The 15,161-nt window shown below is 46.8% G+C and overlaps 1 protein-coding gene across 1 annotated transcript in view; it reads left to right on the top strand.

The window, feature by feature from the left end:
* Positions 1-12,860, top strand: part of LOC144751997 (vomeronasal type-2 receptor 26-like) — an 84,382-nt gene extending 71,522 nt beyond the window's left edge. The window contains exon 3 of the mRNA XM_078639956.1: positions 11,959-12,860. Coding sequence (XP_078496082.1) covers positions 11,959-12,860 — 902 coding nt within the window. The remainder of the gene's footprint in view (positions 1-11,958) is intronic.
* The last annotated feature ends 2,301 nt before the right edge of the window (positions 12,861-15,161 follow it).

Raw genomic sequence — 15,161 nt, 5'->3', positions numbered from 1 at the left:
GAAACTGAAACTGTGCCTCGTTTTCTGCCTTTCAGCGATGCACGTGTAAAAGGGACAAATTCTGAGCGTGAAAGCGACGATTTTCTGCAAGGAGCCGTGCCATCGTCAGTTCGACTGGACACTACTGAACCTGATCTATTGTTTCGTGATCAGACATTACCAGGGAAAAGCCATTATAATCTGAGGCCGAGAACTATGGACAAATAAAAATTCCTTTCTTTGCTATTTTTGAAAGTGCAGCTCTCTCATCTGAGAAACTTTTTTGATTTTTGTTTTTCGAACCACCATCCAGGTTCAGCTGTAGGGTCACGGGCGACAAGTCTCTGGAGTGCAAGCCGAAGACACAAGGTCGACGGTTCTGGTTGGTTCTTGGGCGTTTCCCTTGGACTGACAGGCGCATTCCTTAGCACGGAACACCCTACCTCCGCGAGCAGCAAGGTTAGAGGATGGAGTCTCTCGAGATGGAGAGACCTGCCAAAGAGATGAACTTTAAAACCAAAATGTCATAATGATGACCAGGAAACGTTTTCTGATATTTTGCATTTTCATGTTGCTTAGTGTAATGATGGTTTTAATAGGATATGTTTTATTTTATTTTCGAGTGACATTTGCACCCACTGCACAGCCCATACCTCCTTCTACTGTTTCCTCGCATTCTTTTCACCCTCTACCTCAACATGAGTTCGTTAGAAGATTAGAGTTTGTCAATAACTCCTTCGTTCAGCTTTTGCACCAACACCAATTAGTAGTGAACACGACTAACTGTTGGGTGTGCGGTCTTATGCCTCATACTACTGATAAAGGTATCCCTTATCTGGTCCTACCATTCAGCTACAATGGTTCTGTATGGGCATACAGAACAATGTTCATCTACGCTCGTGAAGTCTACCCCCTACGTTCTTGAAAAGATAATCCAAAGAATAGTGCTCTAGTTAAGGGTATAGTAGACATGATTAGGGGAGCTACTTCCTATGAGACTATCCCGAGTGATGAGACACTAGCATATATTGGATGGAATGTAACCGGATATGGAGTCAACCTGAATGAGAACCAGCAAGCAAAAAGATCCTCCCCGATTTGGGTAGTACCCCATCAGGGTCACTACTGTCTGCAGGGTAATGGCAAGAATTCGAGAGCTCAGCTAGGGAAGAGTATCTGCTCTGAGACGTATGTTTTTGCGTCCCAGACTTCCCCATCGTTCCTAGCAGCAAAGGGTACCTATTTCATCTGTTATGATAGAGCATACACATGGTTGCCCCCTGACTTCTCGGGCACATGTTTTGTTTCGTTCCTGTTGCCTCCCACCTATACAGCTGCGGCAGATTACCACAGGACAAGGATAGTTAGAGGTGTCTTCAGTAAGGAAGACACTGCAGGACAAGAATTGGGAGACATCTTGAAGGGTTTTCTGCCGTTTTGGGGACCTATGGTTAACAGTAGGAACATACGGCAATTGACGAGAGTGGTGGAGTCCACCGTAGTTGAAACTGCCGGTGCCCTTAGTAATTTGACTGCTGAGCTCCAGTCGGATCGTCTCATGACTCTTCAGAACAGGGTCGCGTTAGACCTCATACTTGCAGATCGAGGTGGGGTATGTAAAGTGATCGAATCAAGTTGCTGTGTGTTCATTCTAGACAATGCTCCGACAGTGTACCAGGCCATTTCCAAACTGCATAATATCTCCGAATCTATACATGTGGATAAAGGAGATTGGTCGTTGATGGGATGGTTCTGGGAACTGATATCCGCCTGGGGATGGAAGATTCTGATGGTCATTGGGATGATTTTAGCCATTCTTTTCCTGTTCTGTCTTTGTGTACAGTGTGCTCCAGCTGTATGTGGACTCTGTGCTACACCATGTGTAAGGAAATCTGTATTGAGAGACGAGCTAAGTAATAGGATGATGCTACAGCAACATCTCAATGATTTTGTGAATATAGACCTAGACTCAGATTAGCGTGAGTATAGGTTATTGCCTATGTAAGGGCAAAAGGAGGGTCTGTGGTTCTGTGGATTCTGGACCCGTGTCATAAACATCATCGTATCATGACTATTTTGGTATCAGCAGACCAAAAATGGCGAGTATAATATATACGAGTGTTTTCGTCCTGTTCGAGTGACGTGATCACCATGAAATCAGAGACTCCGTTCTGAACCCTCGGGTTCCATTTTGTGTACGGCAGCCATTTTGTGGTTGCCCTCACATAGGCCGATGACTAAGGCCGAACTAGTCTTAGGGACACGTACACTTTCAGCTGACTTCTGTGTGACCTGGGCAAGCTGACTCCACTGCCCGAGGCCAAACTTGTTCGGCCAGTTCCTTTCCCAGTGGCCGGCCGAGATTAGGGATCAAGGCACAGCATACCATAAACCCTTCAATGCACACAACTATGTCTAATCTTGCACACACCTGTCTCTGATCCATTTTTTTTAGCTGTTTTACGATGAGGAGGTGCTCGATTTTATTGGGGTCCAGCCGATTTAACTGATGAAAAGTGTTGGGCCTTGCCGGGTAATTGATGGTGGGCTGGACGATGAAATGTGGGTTTGTCATGTAATGCTTTTATTGTACACATGGAATTGGTTTACTGTAAATGAGGAATGTTTGCCTGAAGCATAATATTTTGTATAAAAGGGTTGACTGGCTTTTAAGAGTGAGCAGTCTCCTGAGAATATAAACCGTGTTGTACTTCTAGGATATCTGTTACTGGCTGCAGCCAATAAATTTGATCTTTGACGTCACCAAGAAGTCTCTGCGTTTCTGTAGTCTGAGACAGGAGAATCTGAAGTCCTTGGGTGTGTCCCCTGGCACCGCTGGGTTCTAAATAACCCAGTACTTCATTCCTCCTCCGAGTCCGTTGGCACGATCTCTGCGGGTGATCTTGTAGCTGTCCGGGATGGCTATGGTGATGTCGGGTGCCGTGGAGTCGTTCCACCAGGACTCGGTCAGGAAGGCGATGTCTGGGGCGGAGGTGTTGAGCAGGTCCCAAAGCTCGACGGCTTGTTTGCGTGCGGAGCGGGTGTTGAGGAGTATGCAGCGAAGGTCGTTGGGCCCGGTCCTAGGAGGTTTGGTGGCACTGCTGCAGGTGAAGCTGCAGGTGCAGCAGGTGAAGGGTCCATGGGTGCGTTTTGGGCGGCCTGGAAGCAGCTGTGGTTTCGGCCTGCATTGAGTGCATGGAGGGTGCTGGTGTTGTAGCGGAGTCTGGCATCGTGCCGTTCGTGGGGGCCAGGGTGTCTGGCTCTGGGCACGGTCCAGGCGCGGACGGGCGCAGGCGGGCTTGCCTCTGGCGTGCCTCCTGCCCACCAGCGGCGAGGCCACACAGCAGCCGCCATTTAAGGCGGGAGGGAGGGAGGATTAGCTGGGAGGCGGGAGCGGGGCAGCGAGGAGGCGTGGCCTTAGGTAGCAGCGCCAGGAAAAACAGGCCGAGGGGTACAGAAGAGAAGAGGGGGGAGGCGGGAACGGGCTGAGAGCGAGGGGAAAACAATAATCAAGGGCACGCTAGGCAGCGGAAAGTAAAGAAGCACACAAAATAACTGCAAGCAAGAGGCAAAATACGAGATACAAAATAACTGCTGACACGAGACAAAATACAGAGTACAAAACCAGAGGAGAGGGACATGGCAGACAGCCGGGTCGAACTCACGGCAAAGTGGCTGTGGCAGCGAGGGAGGCGCTGACACGCAGGTGGGGCTGTGTGGCAGCAGGGGAGCGACCTGGCCTGCAGGCAGGGTCAGGGTCACTCCCGCTGTCGCGCAGCGGCCACCATTTAAGGTGGGGAGGGAGGATCAGCTGGGAGGCGGGAGCAGGCGGCGAGGGGGCGTGGCCGCTGGGAGCAGCGGCGGGAAAAACAGGCCGAGGGGTACAGAAGAGAAGAGGGGGGGAACGGGCTGAGAGCGAGGGCAAAACAATAATCAAGGGCACGCTAGGCAGCGGAAAGTACAGGAGCACACAAAAAAACTGCAAGCAAAAGGCAAAATACGAGATACAAAATAACTGCTGACATGAGACAAAATACAAAGTAAAAACCAGGGAAGAGGGACATGGCAGACAGCCGGGTCGAACTCACAGCGAAGTGACTGTGGCAGCGAGGGAGGCGCTGACACACAGGTGAAGCTGTGTGGCAGCAGGGGAGCGACCTGGCCTGCAGGCAGGGTCAGGGTCACTCCAGCTGTCGCGCAGCGGCCGCCATTTAAGGCAGAGAGAGAGGATCAGCTGGGAGGCAGGAGCGGGCGGTGAGGGGGGCGTGGCCACATGGAGCAGCGGCGGAAAAAACAGGCCGAGGGGTACAGAAGAGAAGAGGGTCGAGGGGAAACGGGCTGAGAGCGAGGGCAAAACAATAATCAAGGGCACGCTAGGCAGCGGAAAGTACAGAAGCTTCAAACACTGAATGTAAAAATCACCTTCACTAAAAGATGCATCTTTAGATTCTGTGTTCAGGCATACTAAACTTTATTTTTATACCTTGTACCCTGGGTCAGTTATGTTTATATATATATAAGATGTTATAAACAAACTTCCCATTCTGTCCAATGCGGAACAGGTAGCCTTGCAATAGTAAAAAATGAAATTGCCAGTAATTGACTATCAGAACATGTCACACATATCAGTACATGTCCTACCGTTCACATACAATGCCCTGCTCACATGGCCTACCTTAGGGTGACTGATATGTAAGAAAAGGAAAGGTTAGGGCCTGGCAAGTGGGTGCACTTGACAGGTCGACATGGCAGGATTGGACTGCACACAGGCACCACAATGGCAGGCCTGAGACCTTGCTGCAAAGCTGCTTGTGTGGGTGGCACAATCAGTCCTGCAGCCCACTGACGGCATTTGATTTATGGGCCATGGCACACTCAGTGCACTTTACTAGGGACTGGCAAGTAAATCAAATATGCAAATAATGGAACACCAATCCATAATACAGTTTACAACAGGAGCACTTGCACTTTAACACTACTGAGCAGTGTGAAAGTGTACCGAGACACTAAGCCAAAAAAAACAGAGTCAAAACCGGGAGGTCAGAAAGGAAAAACTCAGGTGAAACACACCAGAAGATGCAAGGTTAGATTGTTTTCATAAGGTATAAAATCGAGGCCCTCTTCCAAATGGAGGGAAAAACACCTTCTGTGAACATTGAGTTAAAACATGGAGGTTAAACTTGGGCCAAGGATCTCAGGGGGTTATTTGAATATCACAGGAGGAAAAGGATCATGGGGAGAGCCCAATTTTGTTTTTAAAATATGAGTGGTAATCTTATCCACGGTTACTGCTCTGAATTCTGAAAAGGTGTGAGCATTCGAGCATTGTGGCCTTATAGTATCATAAGTATTAGATTTTACACTATTATTAAAAGTGGCATAGATTTGCTGCACTTTGCTTTCAAAGTGCAGCGCTAATGAGTTACAAAATTCCCCAGAGTAATCATCCCCCTTCTTTCAGGGAGTGTGGATAGTTTGGTCATCACCCGAAAGAGCTTTTTAGAGGAATGTTCAGCCTCCTTGATTAGTTTAGAGGAATAAGATTTTTTTCTGACAAGATCAGTATTTCATAATCAGCTAATAGGATCTTGTACTTGGCAAGTTCATGTTCATGATAGTTTGTTCTCCAACATCTCTCCAGGATTCTACACTCCTGTTTTTTAGATCTAAGAGAGTCCAAAAATGATGGGGCTGACATGTTGATGCCCATGTTAGATGTCTTCACATCTAACATGGGCTTCGATTGGAATTCCATAGAGCATATTATCGCCGCATTAGTGGCAGTTTTATGCCGCTAAAGCGGCAATAATTTTATTCCCTGTCTTGATAACATGCCCCCTGGACTTTCCACTGCTACTTCTGTAAGGTGTCTATTTCACAGAATCTCCCACATGCATGACATGGCATTGAGGGGATACACTTGGCAAGTGTGAGATTGGACCCACAAGGTGTGTGATGTACAGGTTCCATCACTCAGTGCCCTGCTGGCACTAAAACAACTAAACAGATGATACTTGTATCAAAAGTTTATGGCCGAAGTATCATCCGACAAAAATATTGTTTGATAAAATACGGCCCTAGTGGAGTTAATATTAGAAAGCAGACACCCACTAGAATGACATTTCTTTAAATGATACTGTTAGAAATTAGATTTCTGGTTGGCTAGGGCATGCGCCTAAGCCAAGCAGAAATCACCGCTCTAGTTAGGGCAAGGGAGTTACACGCTGAAGATAACCCCTGCTCACTTCCTTGGTAGCTTGACACGAGCAGTCAGGCTTATCCCAGAGGCAATGTGTAAAGCGTTTGAGCAACACACTCACACAGCAGAAACACACTAGGCACACCACAAAAGAATCTCCAAACAAGGTTATATAGAAATATGCTGTGTATTACTCATAAACACATTAGAATGTAATCACAAAAGTACACTCTGCCACCTGGCACTAGGTAATACTTTACACAGGATTATATACAGGACGGTCAATCGGGCCACTGTCAGAAAAATCAGAATGGGTAAGTAGTAAACAACCAGTAACTATGGGTGCAAATACTTTGTGTAAATCACATTAGGCATAAATCACATTTAGAAGTGTACCATAGCAACACTCCCCAGTTGCATACATCATCTTAGGGCCTTGAGCCCTACCAGCACGTCAGGTGCTCACAGACCAACTGGCCTTCCTTGCGGGGCCTGACCGGGACTTCCCCGCAATGCCTTATGTCCATAAAAGTTGATCTATATGAGCATGTGGCTTTCACCAGCCCGTGTTCAAATGGGGGACAGGGTTCACTCACCCTTGGTCCTCTTATGTAAAAGCAATACCTGTGATACCATGAAGGGGGCTGGGGGTGCAACTCACCCTTGTCTTCCACCAAGAATGTCCCCACGTTGCAGCTGCCCACGACCTGGCGGTGCAGCTGTGTAGGCAAAAATAAACACCAACCGGGTGCCTTCCCAGCCCCACTCACGGAGCTTCTTTCCTTGTACCACTTCATCGTGGGAGACAGTCATCAGGGGGCAGAAAGGGCCCCGCGAGGCCCCGGTCCTCCTTCTGGGTACACTGTGAGCCTTTGATCTGCAACTCATGTGGCTTCAAGGCAAGAATGCTCCTCACGCTAATTGTGGCCCCAGCTGCATCCAGCCGGTCGGCCAAACAAAGACCGGGCAACGCTCCTCTCAGGGGAATGGTGCCTAGCCCTCCCAATGCAGGGAGATGAATCCAGCAAGCACCTCACGCTGGGTCAGATGTTTCATAGGGCAGAGCTGGGCACAGGCAGGCCAGCACATAGGGGCCGCCAGGAGACAGCAGCTGGGTCCCATAGCAATTCCTGCTGACACCCAGCAGTTCTTTAGCTCCAAAACAGGTACCAGTAAGCACACTTTACACGGGGTCTCAGCCCCAATATTTATACCTCATTTGTCCTTTTTCTTTCTCCTGGCACAGGGCACTGGACCTAGTCCAAACCAGTTCTGAGTGGTACTCAAGCATTTCTATACAGTGCTCAAACATCCTCATTTTTAGGTTCGGCTCTGGCCCCAGACACACCGCAGTGGCTGGAGCCAGCATTGTACCAGCCAGGCACAGACCTATTCAGGTCCAGATGCTACTCCTTCCACTACTCCAAATGCAGATCTGCCTATTCAGCCTTGTGCTGTCTCACCCAGCCCCTCTGGAGCCACTGCACGTCCCCAGCCCTTGTGACTCCAGAGACAGACATATCAGGCAGGCACAAAGACACCTAACACACAGAAGTGCCAACTTCTAAAAGTGGCATTTCTAAAATAGTGATAATAAATCTGCGAACAACATTACGCAGTATTTATTATTACTATTCCAAACATACCAAACTTGACCACGCTGCTCCTCTCATATCAGGAATTACCACTGAAACACTTATCAAGACATGTCCAATATATTCCTATGAGAGGGCAGCAGTGAGAAGCCAAAATGGCTGTTTGTCACTATCAGGACATGTCACACACTTAAGGTACATGTCCTACCTTTTATGCACCCTGCCCATAGTGCTAGCTAGGGCCTATCTTGGGGGTGACTGACATGCAGTAAAAAGGGGGATCACAGATGTGGCACACACTTTAGGTGTCACTTCACAGCGGCAGTAACACTGCATGCACAGGCCCTGCAATGGCAGAGGCCTGAGACAGGTTGGAAAGACTACTTTCGTGGGTGGCGCAAGCAGCCTGTAAGCCCAACAGTAGCATTTAATATACTGGCCCCGGGTATATGAGATACCACATTACTGGGGACAGATAGGTAAATAAAATACGCCAAACAGGTGTAGACCAATCTTACCATATTTACCACTGAGGGCACATGCACTTTACACTGGACAGCAGTGATAAAGTGCCCAGAGTCCAACAACCACCAACACCAGGTCAGAAAATAGACTAGGATTGACCCTGCAAAAAGGGCAAAGTCCAACACATACTTAGGTGCCAAATGTTTCTACTATCAACTTTCCATAAATAAGAGAATGATGAGAAGGAGGCACAAGAGTTTACGTTTTACTCCCTGACCACCCAGAAAAGGAATTGATGGTCTAAATGTCTGTCAACATTTCTTTTACATTGCCTATAAAAGTATTTACGTTTGGTTGGTTGTCAGTAATGGTTTGTATTCCTTCAAAATCTTTTTGATTTTTGCATTTCAAAAATGTGCTGATTGTTGTCCTATATATAAGACATAGTCATTTGACGTGGTTTTCTTCCAATAATAGCTGAATTGTCTTTGTGCACACCTGTAGTTTCTTGCACTAACATCTTAAAGTCAAACCCATTTCAAGTTCCAATACTTGTTATTTATTACAGATGATGATTGTATTGTATGACATTTTGACCAGTAAGCTGTCTGGTGCTACGTTGCCTCAGTGGAATTCAGTTATTAGAGCCATATGAACGGTTGTTCTAATCTGTTCTTTTTTAGGCACTGCCTAAACAGAGCATACACTGCCTCTTACTAAACCGTTTATTACCTCATTGGGGTGCATAGAGGAAACCGTTTAATTCCATTGGTTGGCTCCAATGTCCCTTTCATGTGCTTGCTTGTTATTCGTCAGATTCTGTAGGCTTCCTTCCTCTTCGTATGTTTTTCCCTTCCCTGGAACATGGATGCATTACTTGTGTTATGCAGCTACTCATTTTTCAGGCACTACTTGTATCTTTTATTATCACACTTTACAAAAGTGCATGTGTTTTTCAGCTACCTCCTATGTATGCTTCACCCCCTTTGTTTACCTCCTCCCTGCTTCTTATGTCTACCCTATGTCCATTGTCCATGTGCTTGCCTCAGCTCTTTGCCAAAACCTTCATTGTCTATGTGCTTGCCTCATGCACCTCCCAACCTCTGTTGCCTGTGTGATTGACCCCGCCCCCACAGCCTCCTCTCTGTTGTAAATGAGATGGACCCAGCCACTCCCAATCACCCTCTGTTGTCCATCTGTTTGCCTCCAACTCATCCTTCCCACACTCCATTGTCTGTGTGCTTGACCCCAGTCCTTATTGCCTATCCAACATTTTAGAATATTATGGCCTATGTTATGTTATGTTAGATTATATTTGTAAAGCGCCAATTACCAAGAGTCTCTAGGTGGTTGCAGCGTGGACCAGGAGCCTACACATCGCCTGACAAATATAGTGCTTTTATAAAACACCGCCCTGCCCTTCCATTCCTTCCAAAACATTGTTACGCTCTTGGAGTTAACCTGAGTTTGGAGTTGCTGCTAGGAGCAACAGACCCTATGTCTACTCATAGAGGACTGTCAACTCTTCACCTGAATTCTTGTCCTTGACAAATCAAGCACTGGAAGCTGAGCCTTACACATGTTCAGTAAGACACAGGTCATAATACATACTTTCCTTTTTCACTCTTAGCCGTAAACCCTCAGGCAAAGTCGCCATGTGCCAAAATGAACAAGCATCGCCAAAGCCAATAGGTCTCACCTAGTAGACCAACTGACTTTGTCATTTATTTTTGGCCATGCTGTGTAGCATCAAGGCTGCACTGCAGCATGGCTATAAAGAAAAAGTGTGTTTATGGGCCTGACATATAGGGGCTCATTAGGATGGCGGACGGACTTGCGTCCGTCCGCCACCCTTGAGGAGGAGGGAACGTCCGCAGGGGCTGCGGCGTTCCCTCCGTGCTGATTAGGATGTGACCGCCAGGGTGGCGGTCACATCCTCTATTTTTAACATTGCGGCGGGTGCAGCTTCAAGCTGCACCCGCCGCAATGTTAAAAATGCATGTGTTACATTTACATGCACAAAGCGGCAGGCACCGCACGGTGCCTGCTGCTTTGTGTACGCAAATGCAGGGGGGTACCATAGGTACCCCCCATGTGCACCCCCTACCCCCCATTCACCCAGGGGGCCCGCAACGGGCCCCCAAAGTGAATGTCCGTATGCTTTTCCATGGCGGAAATGCCGCCGTGGAAAAGCATTTCTACACCAACATCATAATATGGCGGACGGTGTCTCATAGACACCGCCTGCCATGTTATAGCTTTTCCGCCGCGGTCGGAAGCTGACCGCTGCGGAAAAGCGGCGGACGGAATTCCAGACCCACCAGCCATCCTAATTTGGCGGTGGGTCTTTGGAGGCTCCGCCGCGGTTTTTCCGCATCCTCCGGGCCGGAGGATGCGGAAAAACCGCAATCCTAATCGGCCCCATAATGTTTTTGATTGACACGTGTTTAAAAAAGATGCATGCATCTTTAAAATTGTGTGGGTGTTTCTTATGTTTTATTTACCAGGCCGAGATGGATTATTACATGAAAAAAGGAACACAAAAACACTGTTTTATACACAGCACAAAAGTGCTTAAACAAATAACAAATGATTGCCTGGTTGTGGGAGTGGGGGGGCAAGTAACATGTTGGGAGGGAGTAGAATCAACACAAAAGAAAGAGAATAACATGAACCACAGACGACATAATGACTGTCAAGGGTCGCATCACTAGTTCTTGAGGGGGGAGAGAAGCTTATTATCGAGTGAGAGTACCATGGAAGGGCGGGAGAAAAGCATATTGGGCTGATGGGTGGGAAACACATTCACTTTCAAGTGGTACTAAATCAAAAAGGCAAAATGTAGCCTCCCAAAAACAAGGAGTGAAAGTGCCCCAATCAAAGAGACAGTAAAGAGGCTATTCACCATGGGAGGAGCAAATACAAGATTGACAAATAGGAACACAAAAAAAGAAGCAGCCAAAGAGACTGATTTCAAAGTCAATTGATGGCAAGCAATGGTGTAGCTGCAACCCCCAGTCTGTTCTTGTTAAGTTCATAATATATGTTTCACAACTGCATAGCTTGCATTGTCTGAGAGGCTCAACCTAGGCGCAAGGAAAAGGCTTCATGAAAGCAAACAGGAGGTGTGAGTCACTGTGTCAGGAATCATTCTGAAGGCAAAAAGCAATAACCAGAGAACTAAGAAGCTTTGTTTAGTCCAGAGAAGATGTGCAGGGAAAGTATGAGGGGATCCTGGGTACATCCATTCATCACAGCAGAGCATCTTGGGAGATTTTAGTTAGGTGTGATCAGTTTGTATTTATTAGGAATATTTTTCACATTCACTTTTCCAATGCATGTCTGTCCTAACATGTTAATTATTATTGTGGTAATTACTTTTTGATTTTTTTATAGACGGAGATACCATATGAAATTGTTTTGTAGATATATCTTGTTGTAGTCAATGACTCTCAGTTTGGCAGGGAACCGTTTTACATAAAATTACCCTAATAGCGTCTCTTGTAGGTCTGTGAGTCTCCAGGCTGTAACTCCTTTATAAAGTAGCTTTGATTAGGAAGGCAAATGAGACATCTTTCTTTGTCCTCCGAGGGGACTCAGCAAAGGCAACGAAGGGATGATTCTTTGGGTCACAAAAACTCCAGTTTTTCCTTGAGATCCATTTGAGACTTTCTAAGTACAGAGATTGTAAACAGTAAACAACTCCCTTCTTTACTTCAGATTCACCTGACTGTTGGCCTTGTCCTGAAGACCACTGGCCCAATGCGGAGAGAACCCGATGTGATCTAACAACTCTCCAGTTCCTGTCCTTTGAGCAGCCTTTGGGAATCACACTCTCATGCCTCACCAGCCTCCTCTTCCTACTCACTCTGCTTGTTCTCGGCATCTTCAAGAATTACCAGGACACGCCAATTGTCAAAGCAAACAATCGAGGTCTCAGCTACGCGCTTCTTATCGCCCTCATGCTCTGCTTCCTATCTCCCTTCACCTTCATTGGCCATCCCATGAGGGCCACCTGCATGATCCGCCAAAACTCATTTGGGATTATCTTTTCCATCAGCATTTCCACCATTCTGGCCAAGACCATCACTGTGATTATAGCGTTCAATGCTCGCGATCCCACCAGCCGGTCTTCTAAGTGGCTGGGGAGCAGAGTTCCCTATGCAGTGGTCCTTCTGTGTTCATTTGCTCCAGTCCTGATTTGCACAGTCTGGCTGCTCCGTGATCCTCCATTCCCAGTGAAGATACAGATGGGAGTCACCACCATCCTCCAGTGTGACGAGGGCTCTGTTCTCTTCTTCTATCTGATGTTGGGATATCTGGGCTTATTGGCAACTGTCAGCTTTGTAGTTGCATTTTACGCCCGTAATTTGCCTCAGAGTTTCAACGAGGCCAAGTTCCTCACCTTCAGTATGCTTGTGTTTCTGGCAGTCTGGATCTCTTTCATACCCGCGTATCTCAGCACAAATGGAAAGTATTTGGTGGCCGTGGAGATCTTTGCCATCTTGTCATCAAGTGCAGGACTATTTGGTTGTATCTTCATTCCTAAATGTTACATCATCCTTTGGAGGCCGGATATGAATACAAAACAGTACTTAATGCAAAGGCCTATTTCCAAATGACAAACAAAGTCTGCAATTAATGTCTAAAATATTCTATGTGTACAACCTCTCTTCTTGGCATGACTGCAGCAGTTGAGACCAACATGGCAAATCAGTCTGGTGGCTCAGTAGACTAAAGCTGTTAGGAATGGCCCCTTCTGCAGGGTCACCCCCAAACTTTGTGCCTACTCCTTCCCTTTGTTGCTAAATTCATATTTGTTGGCTGAGGACTCTGTGCACGTTACTTCTCTTCTAAACAGTGCTAAATTGCTTGTGCTCTCTTCTTACTTAGTAACATTGGCTTATCCACATATGCATATTTAATCTACCTCTAAGTCCCTAGTAATATGCATTGCCTGTGCCCAGGGCATTTAAATGACATGTTGCTAGTAGGCCTGCAGCACTGCTTGTGCCCCCCACTTACGTAGCCTTTTAAGCATGTCTCAGGCCTGCCACTGCAGAGCCTTTGTGTGCAGTTTTAAACTTCCATGTAGACCTTACAAGTTAAATATCTTAGAAAACACAATAAGATGATAAGCGGTGCGCCAAAACTTTTCAGGCACTCACCCCCCGTCACCAGATCTGGGTGGAATCCATCATTATTGCTACCCCAGTTCAGACCCAGCCATATTCAAATCAGTCTTTCCCCTGTGCCTCATGGGAACAGTGAAGGCCGAACTGCCAAGCCAGGTCTTCCCTGAACTGGAAACAAGCATCCTGGGACCATTTTCGGGGTAACACCACTCAACAGCCAGGCTAGCTTGAATCCAATGGCAAAGTAAGCAAGTGCTTGCTAAGTTAAACCTCTTGCCAGGCCAAATCTTCCTTTTTGATACATAGAAGTCACCCCTCTTGAAGGTCCTGGAAAGCCCAGAGGGCAGGGCTCAATGTATTTAGAAATCTGTACATGTACTCTAAAGTTTTACATATCATGGCAGTGAAAAACATTGGGATACCTTATTACATGTTATAAGTGCAATTTCCAAGTGGGGATATACCTGGCTCATGTTTGTTATCTCTGGAATCCTTATTTAAAATCCTAACTTATGGTGACATTGTACTTTCAATTACAAGTCTGAAAGTGCCACTTTTAGATAGTTAGCATGTTGTTGCCTTAGCCATTTGATATCTGTAGCCTGTCTCTAAACACATGACTGGGTTTAGTTGGCAGCTGGGCGCTGTGCATTCCTCTCAGACAGACACACACAATGGGAGCTTAGGTGTGACTGAGTTGGCCATTCTGACATGATTGGTACACTTCTGAACCTATGGATACTCTGCCAAGAAAAAGGACTGATGTGAAGCTGCTGGACTGCTACTCTGCTCAACTCCTGCTCTGCTGTGTTGAGTTGCAGCCTGCTGCCCTCTTGCCTGGTGGAGAAGGACTGGACATGCATCTCTTAAACATAGAACCAAGAGTGACTCCAAGGTCTAGTTGGCTGTCTCTTGACCTTAGGTGTGACCAGCAGAACCAACACATCTTATGTTCTGGGAGGTGCATCCACAAACAAAACCATTCATCGCTGCTGCTGCATACATTACGCCCCTTCACAGGAGGTCCACATAACCCTTGCAGCTTCAGAACCAGAGCATTGCCACCAGCATGGCAGCACGACAATGACATCAGGCTCCGCATCGCAACCTTGCAGCCCAACGTAATTGACGCATCACCTCGGCTGTTTGCCACATCCTTGATGCCCAGACTTCTCAACATTGACACTCAGGATCTCGCACGGCAGCATCGCCACATCTCAGAACACCCATCACTTTATTGCGCAATGCTTCCTGCCTCAGTCCCACTCAACTCCCCACAACTAGATTTAAGGTACTTTGTGCAGCGGACCTAACCTAATCCCATCATCAGCCCATACTCCACTGAGGTTGATCTGAACTTTTGGCTTTGTCCTGGTCCGGAGCGTCTAGCTATCCCTTGTTACTGTTGCCTAAACATTTCAAACACTATCTTTGCATTTCTACTTATTGGATGTATGTCATTTTGTTCTTGTTTTCATTATTAAAATTAAATCTACTGTATTGTTCTATACCCAGTGAGTGATCACTTTGTGCGTTACCTTCACAGTTTTCACTGTTTGCTAAACCTGACTGCTCTGTGTCAGGAACGAGAGGGGAGCACAGGTTGTTTTGGGGATTGCTTGTGCCTTACCCTGACTAGGACTGTGGTTGCTGCTTGACCAGGACTCAGTCCCCAGTTAACCAACAATTTCTAACAAATGCATTCACTCACAGGAATGGTGTTCAACCTCATGTTTACAAATGGCGGCTTTACTCAGGAATTACATCATTCTAAGGTGGTTAAAATGA

This window comes from Lissotriton helveticus, chromosome 4_2 (assembly GCF_964261635.1).
Source record: "Lissotriton helveticus chromosome 4_2, aLisHel1.1, whole genome shotgun sequence".
In the NCBI taxonomy this organism is placed as follows: domain Eukaryota; kingdom Metazoa; phylum Chordata; class Amphibia; order Caudata; family Salamandridae; genus Lissotriton; species Lissotriton helveticus.
The sequence above is the reverse complement of the archived record's forward strand: the minus strand, read 5'-3'. Positions and strand labels throughout refer to the sequence as shown.